The 16,441-nt window shown below is 38.1% G+C and overlaps 1 protein-coding gene across 8 annotated transcripts in view; it reads left to right on the forward strand.

The window, feature by feature from the left end:
• The window catches only part of LOC109038018 (tRNA (cytidine(32)/guanosine(34)-2'-O)-methyltransferase), a 270,186-nt gene that overhangs the window by 32,348 nt on the left and 221,397 nt on the right, over window positions 1-16,441 (forward strand). For 5 of the 8 annotated variants that reach the window (XR_011899359.1, XM_072297314.1, XM_072297317.1 and 2 more), the window contains 2 exons: window positions 2,971-3,158; window positions 8,843-9,052. Coding sequence is in view for 7 of the 8 variants with exons in the window: in XM_072297314.1 (XP_072153415.1) it covers window positions 2,971-3,158; window positions 8,843-9,052 (398 nt within the window). In the remaining variant the exon portion in view is untranslated. Of the gene's footprint in view, window positions 1-1,794; window positions 1,957-2,970; window positions 3,159-8,842; window positions 9,053-16,441 lie in introns of those variants that run through there. The other 3 variants (XM_072297316.1, XM_019052930.2, XM_072297315.1) reach the window with 3 other exon arrangements.

Genomic DNA, 16,441 nt, shown 5'->3' on the forward strand with positions numbered 1-16,441 from the left:
TTTGACCAGGCATCAATTCATTCTTTATCTCTTGCCATGCAGGATTACACGTAAGCGTAATAAAAAGGTCCATTCGACCATAAGAATGGACATAAGCAAAACCATCCTGAGTGTATTCATGCAGATATCTAGGACTGTTCACAAAAGTTGATGGCCAAATTACAGCCTGTCCTAAATTATTTGCATCATCTTTTCCATCATTCATAACTGCATCCTTTAAAGGAATATAACCCTCTGCTCTCAGCTTGACTCGGTGAAGAGAAATGTAGCATAACCGTTCGCTCTCTATTTTGACGTACATATCCACAATGAACTGATGGAAAAGTTGTCGAAATCGTAGGAGCAGATTAAAATCATTTTTTCAAAACAGCATATAACATGCATAAAAATCCATACATGTAACTTTCTTGCTATGGAGTTTTACCTTAGTCGTAGGATTAACTTGAGGAATATTGAAATGGTATCCCTCTTGACCTTCCCAGAAAATTAAAGGGTATTGCATAGCATCATAGTGTTTATGAGTGTCAGGCACTCGGGTAAGTTTGTCGTTCCTAGCATGGACGATAATATCACGAGAACCACATTCATCCCCAGTTATCAAAGCCACAATTTCATTTTTAACTGGTGCATTGTACTCGCGGGCATGTTCACCAATAGGAGTACGATCAGCGTGCATAACAATTTTTTGATGCTCACCCGGCATTTTTTCCAAAGCAGTGTTTTAATGAATGCAAATGGAATATGCACAAAAAATTATCCAAAATTATTCATCAGTGAAACCAAACACAATGAAAACGGTTATCCTCTGTATAAACGAAGATCACCAGAAAATGGAGGTCAAACTGATGTGATTAAAATTCGAGGCTCAAGAGAAATAGGCTTAAAATCATCTTTTTTGTGGAAGAATGCAGTAAAATTATCTTTAACCACTAATATGAGAGTAGTGCTAAAAAACGACCAAGATGCCGAGTCCTTTTCAAATAAATTGTTACAAATCGGACAAGGTGACATCGAAACCGATTCTGATGGAAATAGGTATCGATGTTTCAAAAATATTTTCTAATATGCTCTACTCAGAAGACGAATTGATCGATAAAGTTTATCCAAATCTTATTGAAAATTATCTCATTGATGATTGGCTTAATGGTCGGGCAATTTTAGCTCCGAAGAACATAACTGTAAAGGAAATTAATGACAAAATTTTAGAACGCCTTCCTGCTCATGCATCAACACACTCATCAATAGGGGGGACGCAGTTCAGTCGAAAAAACAAATTTTAAAAATAGAAATTTATCGCATTGGCAATAGCAATAACATCAGCTGTTGCGTCAGGCGCAACCATGGAAACAGAAAATACGCTATGAAATTGCATAAACAACGTATATACCACTGCTGGTCGTACGCCCATACGCCTTTTAGCTTTTTTTACCAATTACCTATCATCGAAGAAAATTCAAAAGAGTGTATCTCCGGCTCTTGGACAACAAAATTTCGTTTGTTTACTGCTTACCGATAAACAAATTGCGGACCGCAAACCACACCTACCCTATGCAAAACAGACGCGTAAAAGAGTAACGCGTGAAAAAATTGCACCAGGGTCTGACGAAACGGTCAGAAGTTAAATCGGTACGCGTTTTGAATTTTCTAATTAATGTATGTAGTGGTGATGATGATGATGATGATGATGATGATGGATGATGGATGATGGATGATGGATGATGGATGATGGATGATGGATGATGGATGATGGATGACGGATGACGGATGACGGATGACGGATGACGGATGACGGATGACGGATGACGGATGACGGATGACGGATGACGGATGACGGATGACGGATGACGGATGACGGATGACGGATGACGGATGATGGATGATGGATGATGTTGATGATTATCGGATGATTGAAATCAAAAGATCTTACCTTTGTTGGAGAGCTCCATGCATTCGGTGGTGAGTTTTCTCATACTTTTCCTTTGTTGCATGCAAGATTTGCCGTTCACTCATATATTTACAAATAAATGGACTGGACTGCTGAATAGATGTTATTTCCTTGCAAAATATACTGATGAGCTATCATCTAATTATAAGAGGGAGGGCTGTCTAATGTAACTAGTTAAGTGATGAAAAATGTCATCAGGAATTTTTTGCTGACTTTGATGGTGTTTTTTTTACCAGATGAGGTTATCAAAAGTCAATAACATAATATGCGGGGGAATTAAATTCTAAAATTCTCGGTGCGGGGCTTCGAAACAATTTTATTTCATTCCTGCGGGGGATTGCAAAAATTTTGTTTCATTGCCGTGCACTAATTTTTTAGTTGCAGTACCCGACGCACAGCAACAGGCTGAGTTTCACGGGGTAATAATCTGCGGGGCGTTGCTGTGACACCATACCAAGTTTCCCCTATTCTCTCGATGCAATTTTGAAGTTATTCAGAATTTAAAAATGCCAACGAATTGATTTGTTTTTCTCGTGCCGAAATACCCCCGGATACCCACTTTCATGCAAATCCATTGATAAGCAGCCTTAATATTCTCTTATCGCTCCAGGTCGCCATTTTAACCTCCACCATTTTGAAAAAAACAGAATTTTCCGGAAATCTAATGCCAGAATCGTTTTTCTCGTCCCTAAAAACCCTCGGATCCCTGGTTTGGTCCCAATCTGTCAACAAAAATGGATTTGTCAAATTGCCGTTATTTTGAACTTTGACCGGCTGTTATTTTGTCAAAAATCAAGATTTTGTCTTGTGATTTGCGCCAAAAATGTTCTTTCTTTATTCTCTTTCGATTGACGTGTCACAAAGGGGGGGGGGGGGGGAGTTGCCATTTGAAAAAAAAAGTTGGGGTCCGTAGGCCCTCCCTATGGGGGGGGGGGGGGGGGGCTGCGGATGTACTCATTTAGAATTTTGGAAATTGATGCTTCTTACGTACTCTAAGACAACTGTGGTTTTTATTTTATTTGCAGCAGGCTCAATGAGACAACTCATCAACCAAAAGTGAAAATTGTTTCTGTAGATGTACAGGAGATGGCGCCTCACCCATTTTTGGAAATAGTTCAAGGAGATATCACTAAGATAAACACTGTGAAGCAGATCTTAGAGAAGTTCAACGGGAATCGTGTGGATTGCGTAGTATGTGATGGTGCTCCAGATGGTATTTATTCTGAGCTATTCCTTTTTATATTTCTCTACCAATTCTTTATTCTATCATAAAATCAAGCCATTCAACTGTTAGCAATAACATTTGAGTTTTTCAGAATGGATTACTTTACAAGATACCAACTTAAGCGTTCTAATATCATATTATGTTTCCTCCTCAAAAGTTCATGTAGAACACGATTTCATCTCCAGGCTTGGAACACAAGAATTTTTAGTTTTCTATCTCGAATACTGTTGGATCGTTTTACCTACCTTAGATTGTTCTATGAATGAAATTTGTCAATCTGCTGCCTCCGGTATCCAATTTTAGCATTAGTGACATTTGTGTCTTTCTTTAAGTTTAAAATATGCTTTTTGACTTTCGAAACTTTCAACTTTCGAAGCAACACGACAAATTCACTTCGGTTTTTTTTAATGACTTATCTATACTATATGCTCTGAGACCTCCTAAATTTGCATATCTGGTAACGCCTAGTTCCAGCGTTCTACCGGACAGATTTTCATGATTTTTGGGGGGGTCAAGAAAGTAGTTTACCTTGACATAGGAGCACTGTCAAAATTTCAAGTCTCTATCTCAATTCGTTCTAAAGTCACAGGGGCTTCCTAAGACTTTGGTGTCACCCTGTATAATTCTTGTAACAAGTAACCTACAAAATTACGCAGTTGCCTACCTAGATACTTAGAATTTGAGAAGCAGTCATTCTGATGACGTCACCAGAATGATAGTCGGAAGACTGACGTTTTGAGGTAATAAATTTTTCCCGCCGATTTACAGTAACAAAATAAAACGAAACATTAAGGATAGGTCGAGGGTGCATTTGCAGCTGTAAGAAAAATATATTCTATCACATATCCCACCAAACGCTTTGAGGGGAAGCAGTGTCGCCAGAATGACAATGAATGAAAGAGACATTCCAAAAATCAAGAATTTGACCGAGATCATGATTAATACAAGGGATATACGCCGATGTAGCAATCCCCTACCTATCTACTTTTATTGACCTTCCGGCCCTTATTCACGCCCCAATCCGCATTTTATTCTAAGTGGCCAAAAACTAGATCTGAACACGTCACCAGACTGACTGAATATTGAGTTGCGCGCCTCAAGCCTCTAATTAAATTGAATAATATTGTTTTCTGGTGTTTCAATCCATGTTATGTCAAACAATATACAGTCAAGACCAATTAATGTAAAATGAAACAAAGGTCACATGAAGTCCTGGTTCATTCATATAACTATTTGACACATTGACTAATACCCCCCCCCCCCCCCCCACAGTCTTGTAGACTGACACTTGCGTTGTGCAAGGTTTACAGTTATTCAAATCTCTATGGAATTTTTTCGTGGTTGGTGTGACCTACCTTTACCCAAAAAATCGAATATTGAAAGGAAAGAAAGATCATAATTAAAAGTTTTGAGCGGCCAGTTACACATCTTTTCCATATCTCCTCCTAATATTTCAAAGCCACCCACATACTATTTTGCTCATGAATTCATAGTTAAGCATGCAAAAAGTGGAGCAAAGTACGTGCAAAAATACAAGTTTCATTAGAAAAGAAAAAACAAAAGTAATTTGCCTGGTCAATCAGTTTTGTTTCACCGCATGGATGTTTCAAAGGTAGTTCACTGTAGGGTTTTAAGTTTTTTCATTCGTACAGGGTTGAAACCACTTGTGAAGTAGCCCTCACTGTTGCCAAGTAGTTTAAGGCAAAACGACACATTGGTCGCTGGTTTTAGAAACCAATTTCAATGAGAGAAGATCTTTATTCCCGCAACGGCAATACCTTGCTCTGTTAAAACATTTTTGACTTTTTGAATCTCCAATTTAATGAGCTGGTCTGAGTCTCATTCAAAAGCTAATTTTTCTGCCTCTTATACAAAACCTTAAAAGAGTCACTTAGCTTAGTTTTGAAGACTGTCTCTGTCGCACTGAACAGCCTTTGTATCTTTACAATTTATTTCCATCAGTTTTAATAATAATGCAAGCCAAAAGACACTACACACAATACCAAGGTGCGGAGTAAATTTGAAGATTTGAAATTTAGCCAAAAGACTGCATTTTTTGGCAGTTACACTTGCATCATCAAGTGAAACAGTTTAGGTGATTAAGGAGCGAGATCCTATTTCCTCGTCCCGCGCCGGTTGGGAAGGCAAGTCACGCCGACTAAGATACATAGGTAAGACACGTCAACTCAGTTCCAAACAAAAGGCTCTGCAGTCCGTATCTTCTATTCAGCGACGGTGCCACTGCCTTGTTTGAAAACACGGGCAATCTTTCAGAAAAATGCACTTTTCAGGCTCGATTTTCTCGAGATCAGTATGTACATAGGCTGTCTCAAAAAAAAAAACTGATGTGGTGTTGGCTTTCTCTCACTCCAACAATACTATTGAAGATATATTGGAGTACCTAGGCACGGTTTGCAGGAGCAAGTAGCTTATTTTATTATCATCATAACTAGCTGTTGTTGATTCATTCAATGAAAAATTGGCGTTTCTCCTGCGAATTTTTGGCAACTAGTAAAGAAACCTCTGGAATTTTCGAGTCATTTTTTGCTTTGGTAGCTCCACACTGTGAACACACAAAAATAACACTGGAAAATTGAAATGAAGTTTGCAATCTTTAATATGCAAGATACCACTAATCTTATGTTGTTCTCATGAAAACTGAACATTTTTCTTCACTTAGTCCAGGCAATTGGGCATCAAATAGGGGCTCTTGGGGAAAATTTCCCGGAAAACTTTTTGATGAGTGATTCCTATGTATTTTTGGACGCTGAATCCGAATTTCGCATTTGTGTAAAGATCTTTTCGCCGCTAAAGCCGCCATTTTGAAAAAATGGCCTAAAAATGGCCTAAAATCTCATTTTTTGAAAATATCTTGCTTAATTTTGATTTTTTGACCAAAGTAGTTATTTTTAAAAATAAACTACATTCAATTCTAAAGAAAAGACGTTCTTATCAATTTTTGATATGACTGAAATTTAAGCCGCCAGAGCGCGCTGAAAAAACCGCCAAAATTCGAATTTCGCGAAACTTACGCTTTTCTCGTGAATAACTTTTCTCGGGGCGACTCTACGTGAAAAATCTTAACTATCAAACTTATAGAGCAACAAATGTGATACTAGGAGTTGCTGTTTTTAATTTTTCTTAATCCTGGACGGCACAGACAAGCTTTTGAAGTTGCACTGAAAACCGAGCATGGACAGGGTTCGCCAGTATCTGCGAAATTACTCTTCTGTGGACTTTTCTAGGGGGCTTATTTACGAGTCAGATTGTAAAATTTCATTGGAAGGTGACCCCCCCCCCCCCCCGAAGACCCCCTAATATTAAATGTCTCAAATTACCCCCCCCTTCCCTCCCCACTCTGGCAATTACCGCTATTGGCGCAATTCATTTTAGTGTGTAAAACGTGAATGCAATGATTTCATCGGTGATATTTCCGAGTAACATTAATAATTCATCCGGTAATTTCTATAAGTTCTCATGAATAATTGCTTCTTATTGTACGGGAATAGGGGAAATGGACGGAAAAAAGCCTACTTTGAAGTAGACGGACTGTATTATTACATTTGCATAGCTTTTTAAAGTTTCAAATAAAAACATTTCAAAGTTTTCTTAATTTTCACAAATCAAGCATTTTTTGAAGAAATTGTATTTTGCATACAAAGTTATAAAATGCAAATCATTCATCTACGTAATTATTTTCTACAGCGTATTGTAGATAGTCCTGAATTTTTCGTGAGATCAGTTTGTGGCACATCTGAATTCTTGCTTTTTTGTTCGGATGGTTCCGGATCAACATGTTGCACTGCTTTGCTTGAGCGCAGTACCCTTGTTGCTGGTTCCTCAATTTCCAGGTCACCTTCGTCATATTCACTTTCTGTTTCATATTTTTGATCAGGCACTGGCGTTGATGGCGTAGATGAGCCAGGTTCACAATCCTAATTGAATTGGGACGTGCGAAAACCGCTAATGTCCATTTTTCCAAGCTTAAGTTTTTTTGAGTTCATATTACTTTTCGGAGTTGGTTGTAACCACAAAAATGGCGTTAAAACTCATCCTGGATTTCCTAGATTTCCTTGATCTCAAAACGAGTCCTTTCATCACTTTTATGGTTGTATCGACTCTTTAAAAATATTATGAACTCCAAAATACTTAAGACTGGAAAAATGGACATTAGCGGTTTTCGCACGTCCCGATTCAATTATCATCTAAGAATGTCATAATTTTCGGTTCATCGATGTCTCCTTCCTCTTCCTCTCCGTGTAGGGTATCTTCCATTTGAAAATTATCGCAGGATTGATTGCACATCTGACAGAGAATGGTGCATCCTAAGCCATTTTTACGGCACCCACAAGTCTTGCTGCAACCTTTCTTGCACTTGCAGGCAATTAGCTTTAAAATATTTTCGGGAGCTGGTGAATCCAAAGTTGTTAAAGGCGTTAGCCCATTTTTGGTGGCTTTCCAGCCCCAATTGCAAGGATCCTTTTTCTCGCCGTGCCACTCCTGGACCTGCAAATAAGTTCGGAATGCATGCTCTGCTGCAGCGTCCTCAGTTGGTGGCAAAGACCCAAGGTTCTGTTTATTTTGAAATGAAGATTTTATAAAGCAGTCGTATCTGTACATATTAAGAGAAACATTTAACATCAACCTTTAAGGCTAGGACCTCCTTCGAATTCGAAAATTTAAAAAATAAGAAACACCCTAGCCTACGTGGAAGGCAATCTCAGATAAGCAAAGCTTCAGCTTCAACTTCTTTTAAGCTAATCAAACTTTGACAGTATTAATGAGATTTTTAGCAGATTAGTCTTATTTTGCATCTAATAAGTTGAAAATTTCATTTCCAGTGTTACTTTGTTTTAAGAACTGGAGAAAGGAAAATGACTCAAACATTCCAGAGAAGTTTCTTTATTTTACACGTTGTCGAAAAATGGTGCTAGACAAGAGAAATGTTTACCAAATGAACTCTACTAGGGCTCGATAGAAAGTCAATGAAGTAAGCTACAGGACCCTACCAACTATCCAACCTAATATCTTAAATTCAAACTAATCTAATATATTTGATAGTTTGCTCAGAGCAGGCGTACTCTCAGTTTTGTGGACAGTCATTATCAGTGTTCGAAACTCCACTTTGAGTTTCAGGAGCCATCATGCTTGATTTTTAGGGGCCCTTGAAGATTTTTTAGGGGCCAAATTCACTTTTTGCCTATATATCACAGCGCATTTAGTGAAAAGTTAGACGCAAGATGTTTTAGTTTCAGAACTAGTAGCTGTAACTTGGGTGAAATTTCGAAAAATCACCAAACAGAAAAACTATGGTTTTTTTTTGGGGGGGGGGGGGGGGGGGGGGTAATTTTTTAGGGGCCAAGTTGGCGCAGAACCTTCATTTTTTAAGCGCCACGACCGATTTCTTAGGCGCATTTGGCGCGTTGGCGGCTGTGAGTTTCGAGCACTGATCATTGTAGGAAGTTTAATTATAAATGCTCATCGTGCACAATAGGTCGTAAAGAACATCTTATCAAAAATATCTTGAAATTTTCTCTCCGCGCCGAATTTCTTGGCATTGTGTGCGGTGTCCCATTAGACACTTGGTGGCAAGATGTTTGTTGAGTTTCCTTCACTCACCTAATGATGTTACTCATGAACTTTTTTCTTGTGGTATGATTTTTTATTTTCAGTGACTGGTAACAATGACATGGACCTTTGTCTTCAAGAACATCTATTGAGTGCTGCATATGCCATCACTTGCTGTATTTTAAAAGCGGGAGGATCCTTTGTAGCAAAAATTTTCAGAGGGAAAAACAACGCAGTCACTCTCAATTTATTACGCACCCATTTTTCGAAAGTATTGGTTGCCAAGCCTAGATGCTCCCGTAATTCAAGCATAGGTAATGAAGTCATGATTTTAAGTGGAACTAAATGGCACAAGAATGCATTTTTTTTATGTAAGAGACCCAGCCGGATTTTTTATCAAAGAGGAATGCTATGTAGAAAAGGGACTTATTCAAAATATAAGTTTTACAAAATATAGATATTAAAGAGCTCTTGGTTATACTTTTTCATATTATGGAGATAATTTTAATTATTATCATGGGAACGGAGTTCCCCATGATATTGCAATCGTTCCGCTGCTACGGCTATGTAATTCCTGATGTCTCTGTGACCTTGAGCAAAATGCCCAGTGCCCGGTTTTTGGTTTATTTTCGGATGTATCGAAAACCGTTGTGTATTTTAGCCAATCATATCTCTACGTCAAATTGTGTAGAATTCTAGAATTCGCTTTCCGCGAGTTAGTTTCACCTTGAGATGTCGTGTCTGACTGGTAAATCTGCACAGAACCACCGAAAAACGAATTTAGGCAAATTCTTTTTTTTTGGGAGGTTCTGATTAGTTATTTTTCGCCATCAATTGTCTGTTCGTTGGTGCGAACAATCGCCTTCCTCGTTGCTCTTGAGAAGCCGCCTTTATCCCACTTCAAATTTTAAAAATAAAAATAAAGAAATAATAACCATTGTACAAGGTGAAAAATTGCTCTGGAGAACTCGTTATGGACAAAGGAGCCAAAATCAGAACTCGATTGATTGATTTAATTCATGAATACGCAAATATTGCCTCAGCCCAACTGCCGCGATCGCGAATGCATGCTGGGATGAACCTCGAGACACATGAAAGCACGTGTTAATTATAGCTCATAGAGAATTGCGCTCACTCCGTTCTCTCATACCATGGCAGCGGCACGGAAGCGTCAAGGACAACTCTGTGAAGCCCCCATCGTCCGAGTCTGTTAATTGCTCTTTTTATTGCCGATCCTCTGAAGAGGCGTGAAAGCTCAGTTGTCTACGCCACCACACGCTAACATTCGTTCGTGGGAGAAGGGCGGTCGGGGGTTCGATTCCCGATGATGAGAGATAATTTTTACTGGTTGTATTGAATGTTTCAGACCAATCATCAAAAAACAATTAGTACTAGATGATAAATGTACGAACATTTTCTCTAGAGTTAATATGTCAAACAAAAATACTGGAATATACCTCCTTCATATAATCAGCCACATGTTCACCCAAATTAATGATGTTATTTTCTTTTTTGCATTCAATGTTCATAAGTTTAGAAAAAAGTACCTATTGATACAAATAGAAAGACATGAAAATAGTATGTCTAACTTTTTTTTCTTTCTTTCTTTTTTTTCAATAAAACAAATTGACTTGGACTAGGAATCATTGTATCTCTGAAGACAAAAGTTAAGTTTTTTGAAACAGAAATACTAAAATATTCATCCTTCATACAATCAGGGAGATGTTATCCCAAATATTGATGTATATTTTCTCTGTTCGCCCAAATTAATGATGGTATTTTCTTTTTTAAATAAAATTAATTTACATTCCGTGTTCCTAAAGCAATATTTTCTCCAAAATTTAGCAAAAAATAACAATTTATACCTGCGGAAAAAAAAAAAATGACACGAAAGTAGTGTAGTACACATCCAACATTTCAGTTATTCGGCACGCTTTTCCTAACATCTTCATGTTGGATCTATCATCTTGTCTTTCTTCCTTTAAAAAAAACAAGACAAAAAGTCACACTGTCATCAAGAGATTGATTCATAAAATAACACGTCGTAGTTATGTTTTGTGATTTTCCTCCCTTTGGTAATTTTTGTTTTTATCATTTGAAAGTTCAACTTTGATCAGCATGTATGAAATATCTAAGATGAAAGAGCCTTATGCAAAAACGGCCAAATCCCCCGTAGCTCCGATTGCTTCCATTTTTTAGTATGCTATTTTACCATGACAAAGGGCCCCGTTTCTGATAATTTCAAGTCCAAAAAAATTTTTCCCGCGCTTTGGCGGCGTTGCCAAGTTGCAACATTAAAAATTCGATAACTTTTGAACCAATTGAGTTATTGATCTGCGGTTTGCGCTTAAATTCTTTAAAAGTTATGAACTTTTGTTTTATGTATGGTTTTTGGATGGAACGTAACATTAAACTTATGATTCACCTCTTTTTTGGATTTTTGATCCGTCGTATTTCACATGTTCGTAAATACCCAAAAAGGCCATTTTTTGATTTTCAAAAAAATGTGTCCAATCGATTCCTCGTCTGATTCCGCATCTATCGATATGTCATACTTGGCGGGGAAACGATTGGTATAGAAGTTATGACCATTTTTATACGCGGGTTTCGACGCGCCGTACCCATTACGCACCGTTACAGCCGTCCTGGGCTCCTCGCCGCGTGGCCTAGCGACTGGTTCATCGACTTTACGCAACTTTTTAGTTTTAACTGACTTACTCAAGAGATAATTTGTAATAATAAAGTTTTTGTGCCCAGTGATTTGTTGTTCTAACCCATAGTGAATAGCCAGTTCCAAGTGTCAGAGACCATCCAGGCACACAAATAATTTAGAATAAGTAGAAAATGGAATGTTGATTTCAGTCAAGTGTTTTATGGTTGACAAAAGTTTAAAGACGATTATTTCCAGTGTTTGAAATTCAAACGAAATGGTATAAAATAATCCTACAAAAAAAAGGTGAAACATAGGATAAAGTACCTCAAGAGTAAGCTAACTAAAACAGGTGAAAATAAAACTATGCTAGTTTTTTTAATATGATTTAAATATGGTAAGGCATTGAAAGTAAACGTCACCTATTGAGATGGATTCCCACATTCGTCGTCAGAATCATCCTTGGATGTGTCCTCTAAGAGAGGTTTGTTCTGGTGATAGTTCCAATTCAAATATTCTGCCGGTGCCTTGAATCCTGCATGACGGCCGAAACCTAGGTACCATATGATGACAATCGTGCCCAGTGATGCACAGTGCCCAATTTTTCTGGCTCCATTTATGCACGCACATAGCAGGTGGCCACTGATGACATTGTTCCTTTATTAAGATCAATTAATATAAACACATTGTAGATCTTTAGTGATTTGTGTCTTGTCAATAACCTACATTTCAAAAAAACTGGATCAACAACATGTATTCCGTGATCCAAAAAGTTTGGTTGGTAGCTGTCCTTGCTTTGATTTTCATATTTGCCGCAAGCAAAATGATCTGCTGTGTAAGATCTTGCGAGATGTAACTGGTATGATCAACAAAATTGTTTAATATCTTCCGCAGTCCACAGCTGAAGTTGCTAAAAGTCGGTCTCCTCCAATCTTCTAAAGTTTTTACTTTTTCGAACTAGGCCCTTAGTTTCCACGATTTTTTGCATCAGATTTGGCTCGTTAATTTTGCCAACATTTCCAATGCCACAGTTTCACTGTCCTCGTCACTGTAATTCCTACGAAAAAAAGCGTCGTGTATGGCGGCTGTTATTCATAGATCCGTAAACAAAGATTTCCTTGTAAGATTATTTTATACCATTTCGTTTGAATTTCAAACATTGGAAATAATCGTCTTTAAACTTTTGTCAACCATAAAACACTTGACTGAAATTAACGAATTTTCTACTTATTCTAAATTATTTGTGTGCCTGGATGGTCTCTGACACTTGGAACTGGCTATTCACTATGGGTTAGAACAACAAATCACTGGGCACAAAAACTTTATTATTACAAATTATCTCTTGAGTAAGTCAGTTAAAACTAAAAAGTTGCGTAAAGTCGATGAACCAGTCGCTAGGCCACGCGGCGAGGAGCCCAGGACGGCTGTAACGGTGCGTAATGGGTACGGCGCGTCGAAACCCGCGTATAAAAATGGTCATAACTTCTATACCAATCGTTTCCCCGCCAAGTATGACATATCGATAGATGCGGAATCAGACGAGGAATCGATTGGACACATTTTTTTGAAAATCAAAAAATGGCCTTTTTGGGTATTTACGAACATGTGAAATACGACGGATCAAAAATCCAAAAAAGAGGTGAATCATAAGTTTAATGTTACGTTCCATCCAAAAACCATACATAAAACAAAAGTTCATAACTTTTAAAGAATTTAAGCGCAAACCGCAGATCAATAACTCAATTGGTTCAAAAGTTATCGAATTTTTAATGTTGCAACTTGGCAACGCCGCCAAAGCGCGGGAAAATTTTTTTTTGACTTGAAATTATCAGAAACGGGGCCCTTTGTTATGGTAAAATAGCGTACTAAAAAATGGAAGCAATCGGAGCTACGGGGGATTTGGCCGTTTTTGCATAAGGCTCTTTTTTGGTTGGACTTTACATCACAAAATAGACCCTTCAATTCTGCAGATACCACAAGGACATCCAACAAGCACGAATAGTTGTATGAACTCGGCGTTATGAAGGGGCGTTATTTAGCTACTTTAAATGAAAAGTGTCCAAGTTTTGTGGCCACGTTTGGACAGTGGGTAAGAATGAGAGATAAACAAGCAAAAACCAAAGAATGAAAACAGCGCATTACTTTACATCCTTTGGCTCATAAAGGAGATAAAGAAGAAAAAGTTGGAAGCAAATGACACAGGGCATCGCTGCATTGACTCGAGGAAAAGTAGCTCAGATTAAAAAGTTTACACATATAATTACAACTTATGACACAACGCCATGCGGTCGGATGCATGTTTGTTGACACAAACATGCATCCGAAAAAATTGAATACGAAAAATGAAAAAGGAAAGAAAGAAAGTCTAGAAAATTCAAATACTTTATGATAGCCGTTCAGTATTTATTCAAAATTCAAAATTTTGGGGGCCCCCTGCCCCCCAGGGGACTCAGATTTTTGGGGTCTGTATCTAAATCGAATGCCCATAGGGTAGAGATGAATTCCTGAAATTTGCATGCTTTCTTCCAGAAGTGCACGATTGTTACACTTATCGGCCCCACTGTAATGGGGAACTCTGGGATAAATCCACGATGGGGGCAAGATCGCCGATTTTGAATAACCTCCTTTGAAATTCAGATAATTTAAATTATCTCTAACCTAGAGCTCTTTGATATCTATAATTTTAAGGGTTCTTTTTTTCTTCTTCTCCTTCTTTTTAGAAAAAAAAAAAATGAAAAATCTGCATCAATCATAGTCTCTGAAACCTTTTGACGAATGAAGCATCTGGTTCTGCCATTTTAAAATGCAGAGGGAACCATCCTGATTTCCGATTACAATTTGGTCCCTTCATTTCGAATTATAGAGCCAGTTCACTAAATACGTTCGATCCACACCCTTTCCTGTGTAACAATCTATTGTATCATTTGACTGTCATAATATTACTACATACTTATTTTCAGTGAAGAATCATTTGGGAGGGACAAGTGGATTTTTTGTGCTAACCCTCAACTCATTGTTTGTAAAACATTTTAGAGAGTATCTAATCAAGATAAGAGAGCAATATAGTCTTCCCATGCAGAGGCTCCTCTAAAAAAAACAGGGAACAAGAAAAAAATATTTTTGTCCGATCTCAACCACAGCACATCTATTTAATATCCCTGGAATATCTATGTACCAATATTATTTGAAAGAATGGTGGAAAGGTACTGGGGCCATATTATTCAAACGGGAAAAGAAAGCCGAGAAAAAAGTAAAACTAGAACTTTACTAATTAAATAAACTCTAATGAATTTCAGTGCAACGACTGAGGGGGAGGATGTTTAGCTCAGGCAATTGCATCGGAGCACTTGCTAGGCACTTACTCTAATATTTGTTCCTCTCAGTTGTGTTTTACCTTCAGAACAGTGTGAATTCAGCTTCATTTTATCACCCTTTTAAACAACCGAGCTATTTTATGTAATTTCTGACTACGTTCTGTTAAGAGAAAACCAACGAGTTTTCTTTAAACATAATGAAACATAAGCAGAAATGAACAAAGTTGTAATCAGAGGTACGCTTTTTCCGGCTGCACTCATCGTAATATTATGTGTTATAGTCTAAGAGCCAGCTGCATTATTGGCGCGACTACTCCGGCACGCTTGAAACTTTGCAGAGACGTAGTTCTGACCTCCCTAGTAACGGATTGGGCAATATCAGACCTCAAAAGTGGTGCGTCTGGCCGCTGCGCCCCCCGAAAAACGGAAAAAAGCGTGCGATGAAATCGCACGGTAGAGCCACTTTTCGTCTCCTGAAAAGTGCTTTGACGTTGTTTCCTATCCTTTATATTGTACGCACGTATAGTTTGGGTGTATATAAACTTCGCATTAGTCCGGCAGACGATTTCGAGTTCATACGGCTGATCGGCAGACCCCAAAAATGGCTCTTCCATGCAAAAAAATCGAAAGAAAGAGCCACTTTTTGGCTCCTGAAAAGTGCTTTAATGTTCTTTCTGAACCTTCACGTTGTATATACGTATAGTATGGATACATGTCAGCTTAGTTTTAGCCCGGCAGACGATTTCAAGTTCATGCGGCCAATCGCCAGGCCCCAAAAATGCGATAAAATCGAACGGAAGAGCCACTTTTTGGCTCCTGAAAAGTACATATACTTTAACGCTCTTCCCTAACCTTTATATTGTACAACCGTATATGTAGTATGGGTACATGTGACCTTAGTTCTAGCGTGAGAGGCGATTTCCAGTTCATGTGGCCGATCGGCAGACCTCGAAATTTCCAGATCATTATTAATGAGATTTTCTTGATGGGATACTAGAGAAAGAAAAAGAAAAAAAATTGTTCCTTCGTTTCCTTGTTTGCTCCTAGTGGGCAATATGACCACTTCACACCATTAAAAAAATAAAACCTATAACAAAATTATCAACCTCAATTCAAAGGTATTCAGAACCCAGTAACTTAAACCATTAGACTACTGCACTGAGGATCTGCACAGCACGGTTTTCAGTTTTATCAAGAAGGTTTCAATCTGGTTTTTCCTTGTCACAAACTTCGTTCATTAGCCTATGTCTATCTTCTAGCAGAACTATTTACATTTCTTTCTTGGTGCTGAATTTTCGAGTCCATCTCGAAAGATAAAAATCAAAACATTGGACGGAAATTGTCAATGCACATCTCTATTACCGTTGTCATGGGTATGTTTGCGGGTGCTGTTTCGATTTTAAGTGCAAGGCCCTCAGTTTACCTAATGATCCCGAGGCACTACCATGCCGATTACGTGCTTTATTTGTGCCAATGAGGTCTCAAAGAAAAGTGCCGTTGTGATCCCGCTGAAGTTAAAGACTTATGAAAAATGTGAAATTGTGTTAAGCGCTAGAAAAGCACACGGTCTTAAATACGGGAATATAACCTCGCCGAAGTCTTTTTCCGAATACGGTTATCATGCATCTTGTTATAAAGACTTCACCGCCTTAAAGAAGAAGTTCTTGCCTGGGTCATCAATTCCTGAAACTTCGAATCTCATCATTTCAGAGGAGGGTCCGAATGCATCAGGTACTTCA

The sequence above is a fragment of the Bemisia tabaci genome, chromosome 2 (genome assembly GCF_918797505.1).
Source record: "Bemisia tabaci chromosome 2, PGI_BMITA_v3".
NCBI lineage: Eukaryota > Metazoa > Arthropoda > Insecta > Hemiptera > Aleyrodidae > Bemisia > Bemisia tabaci.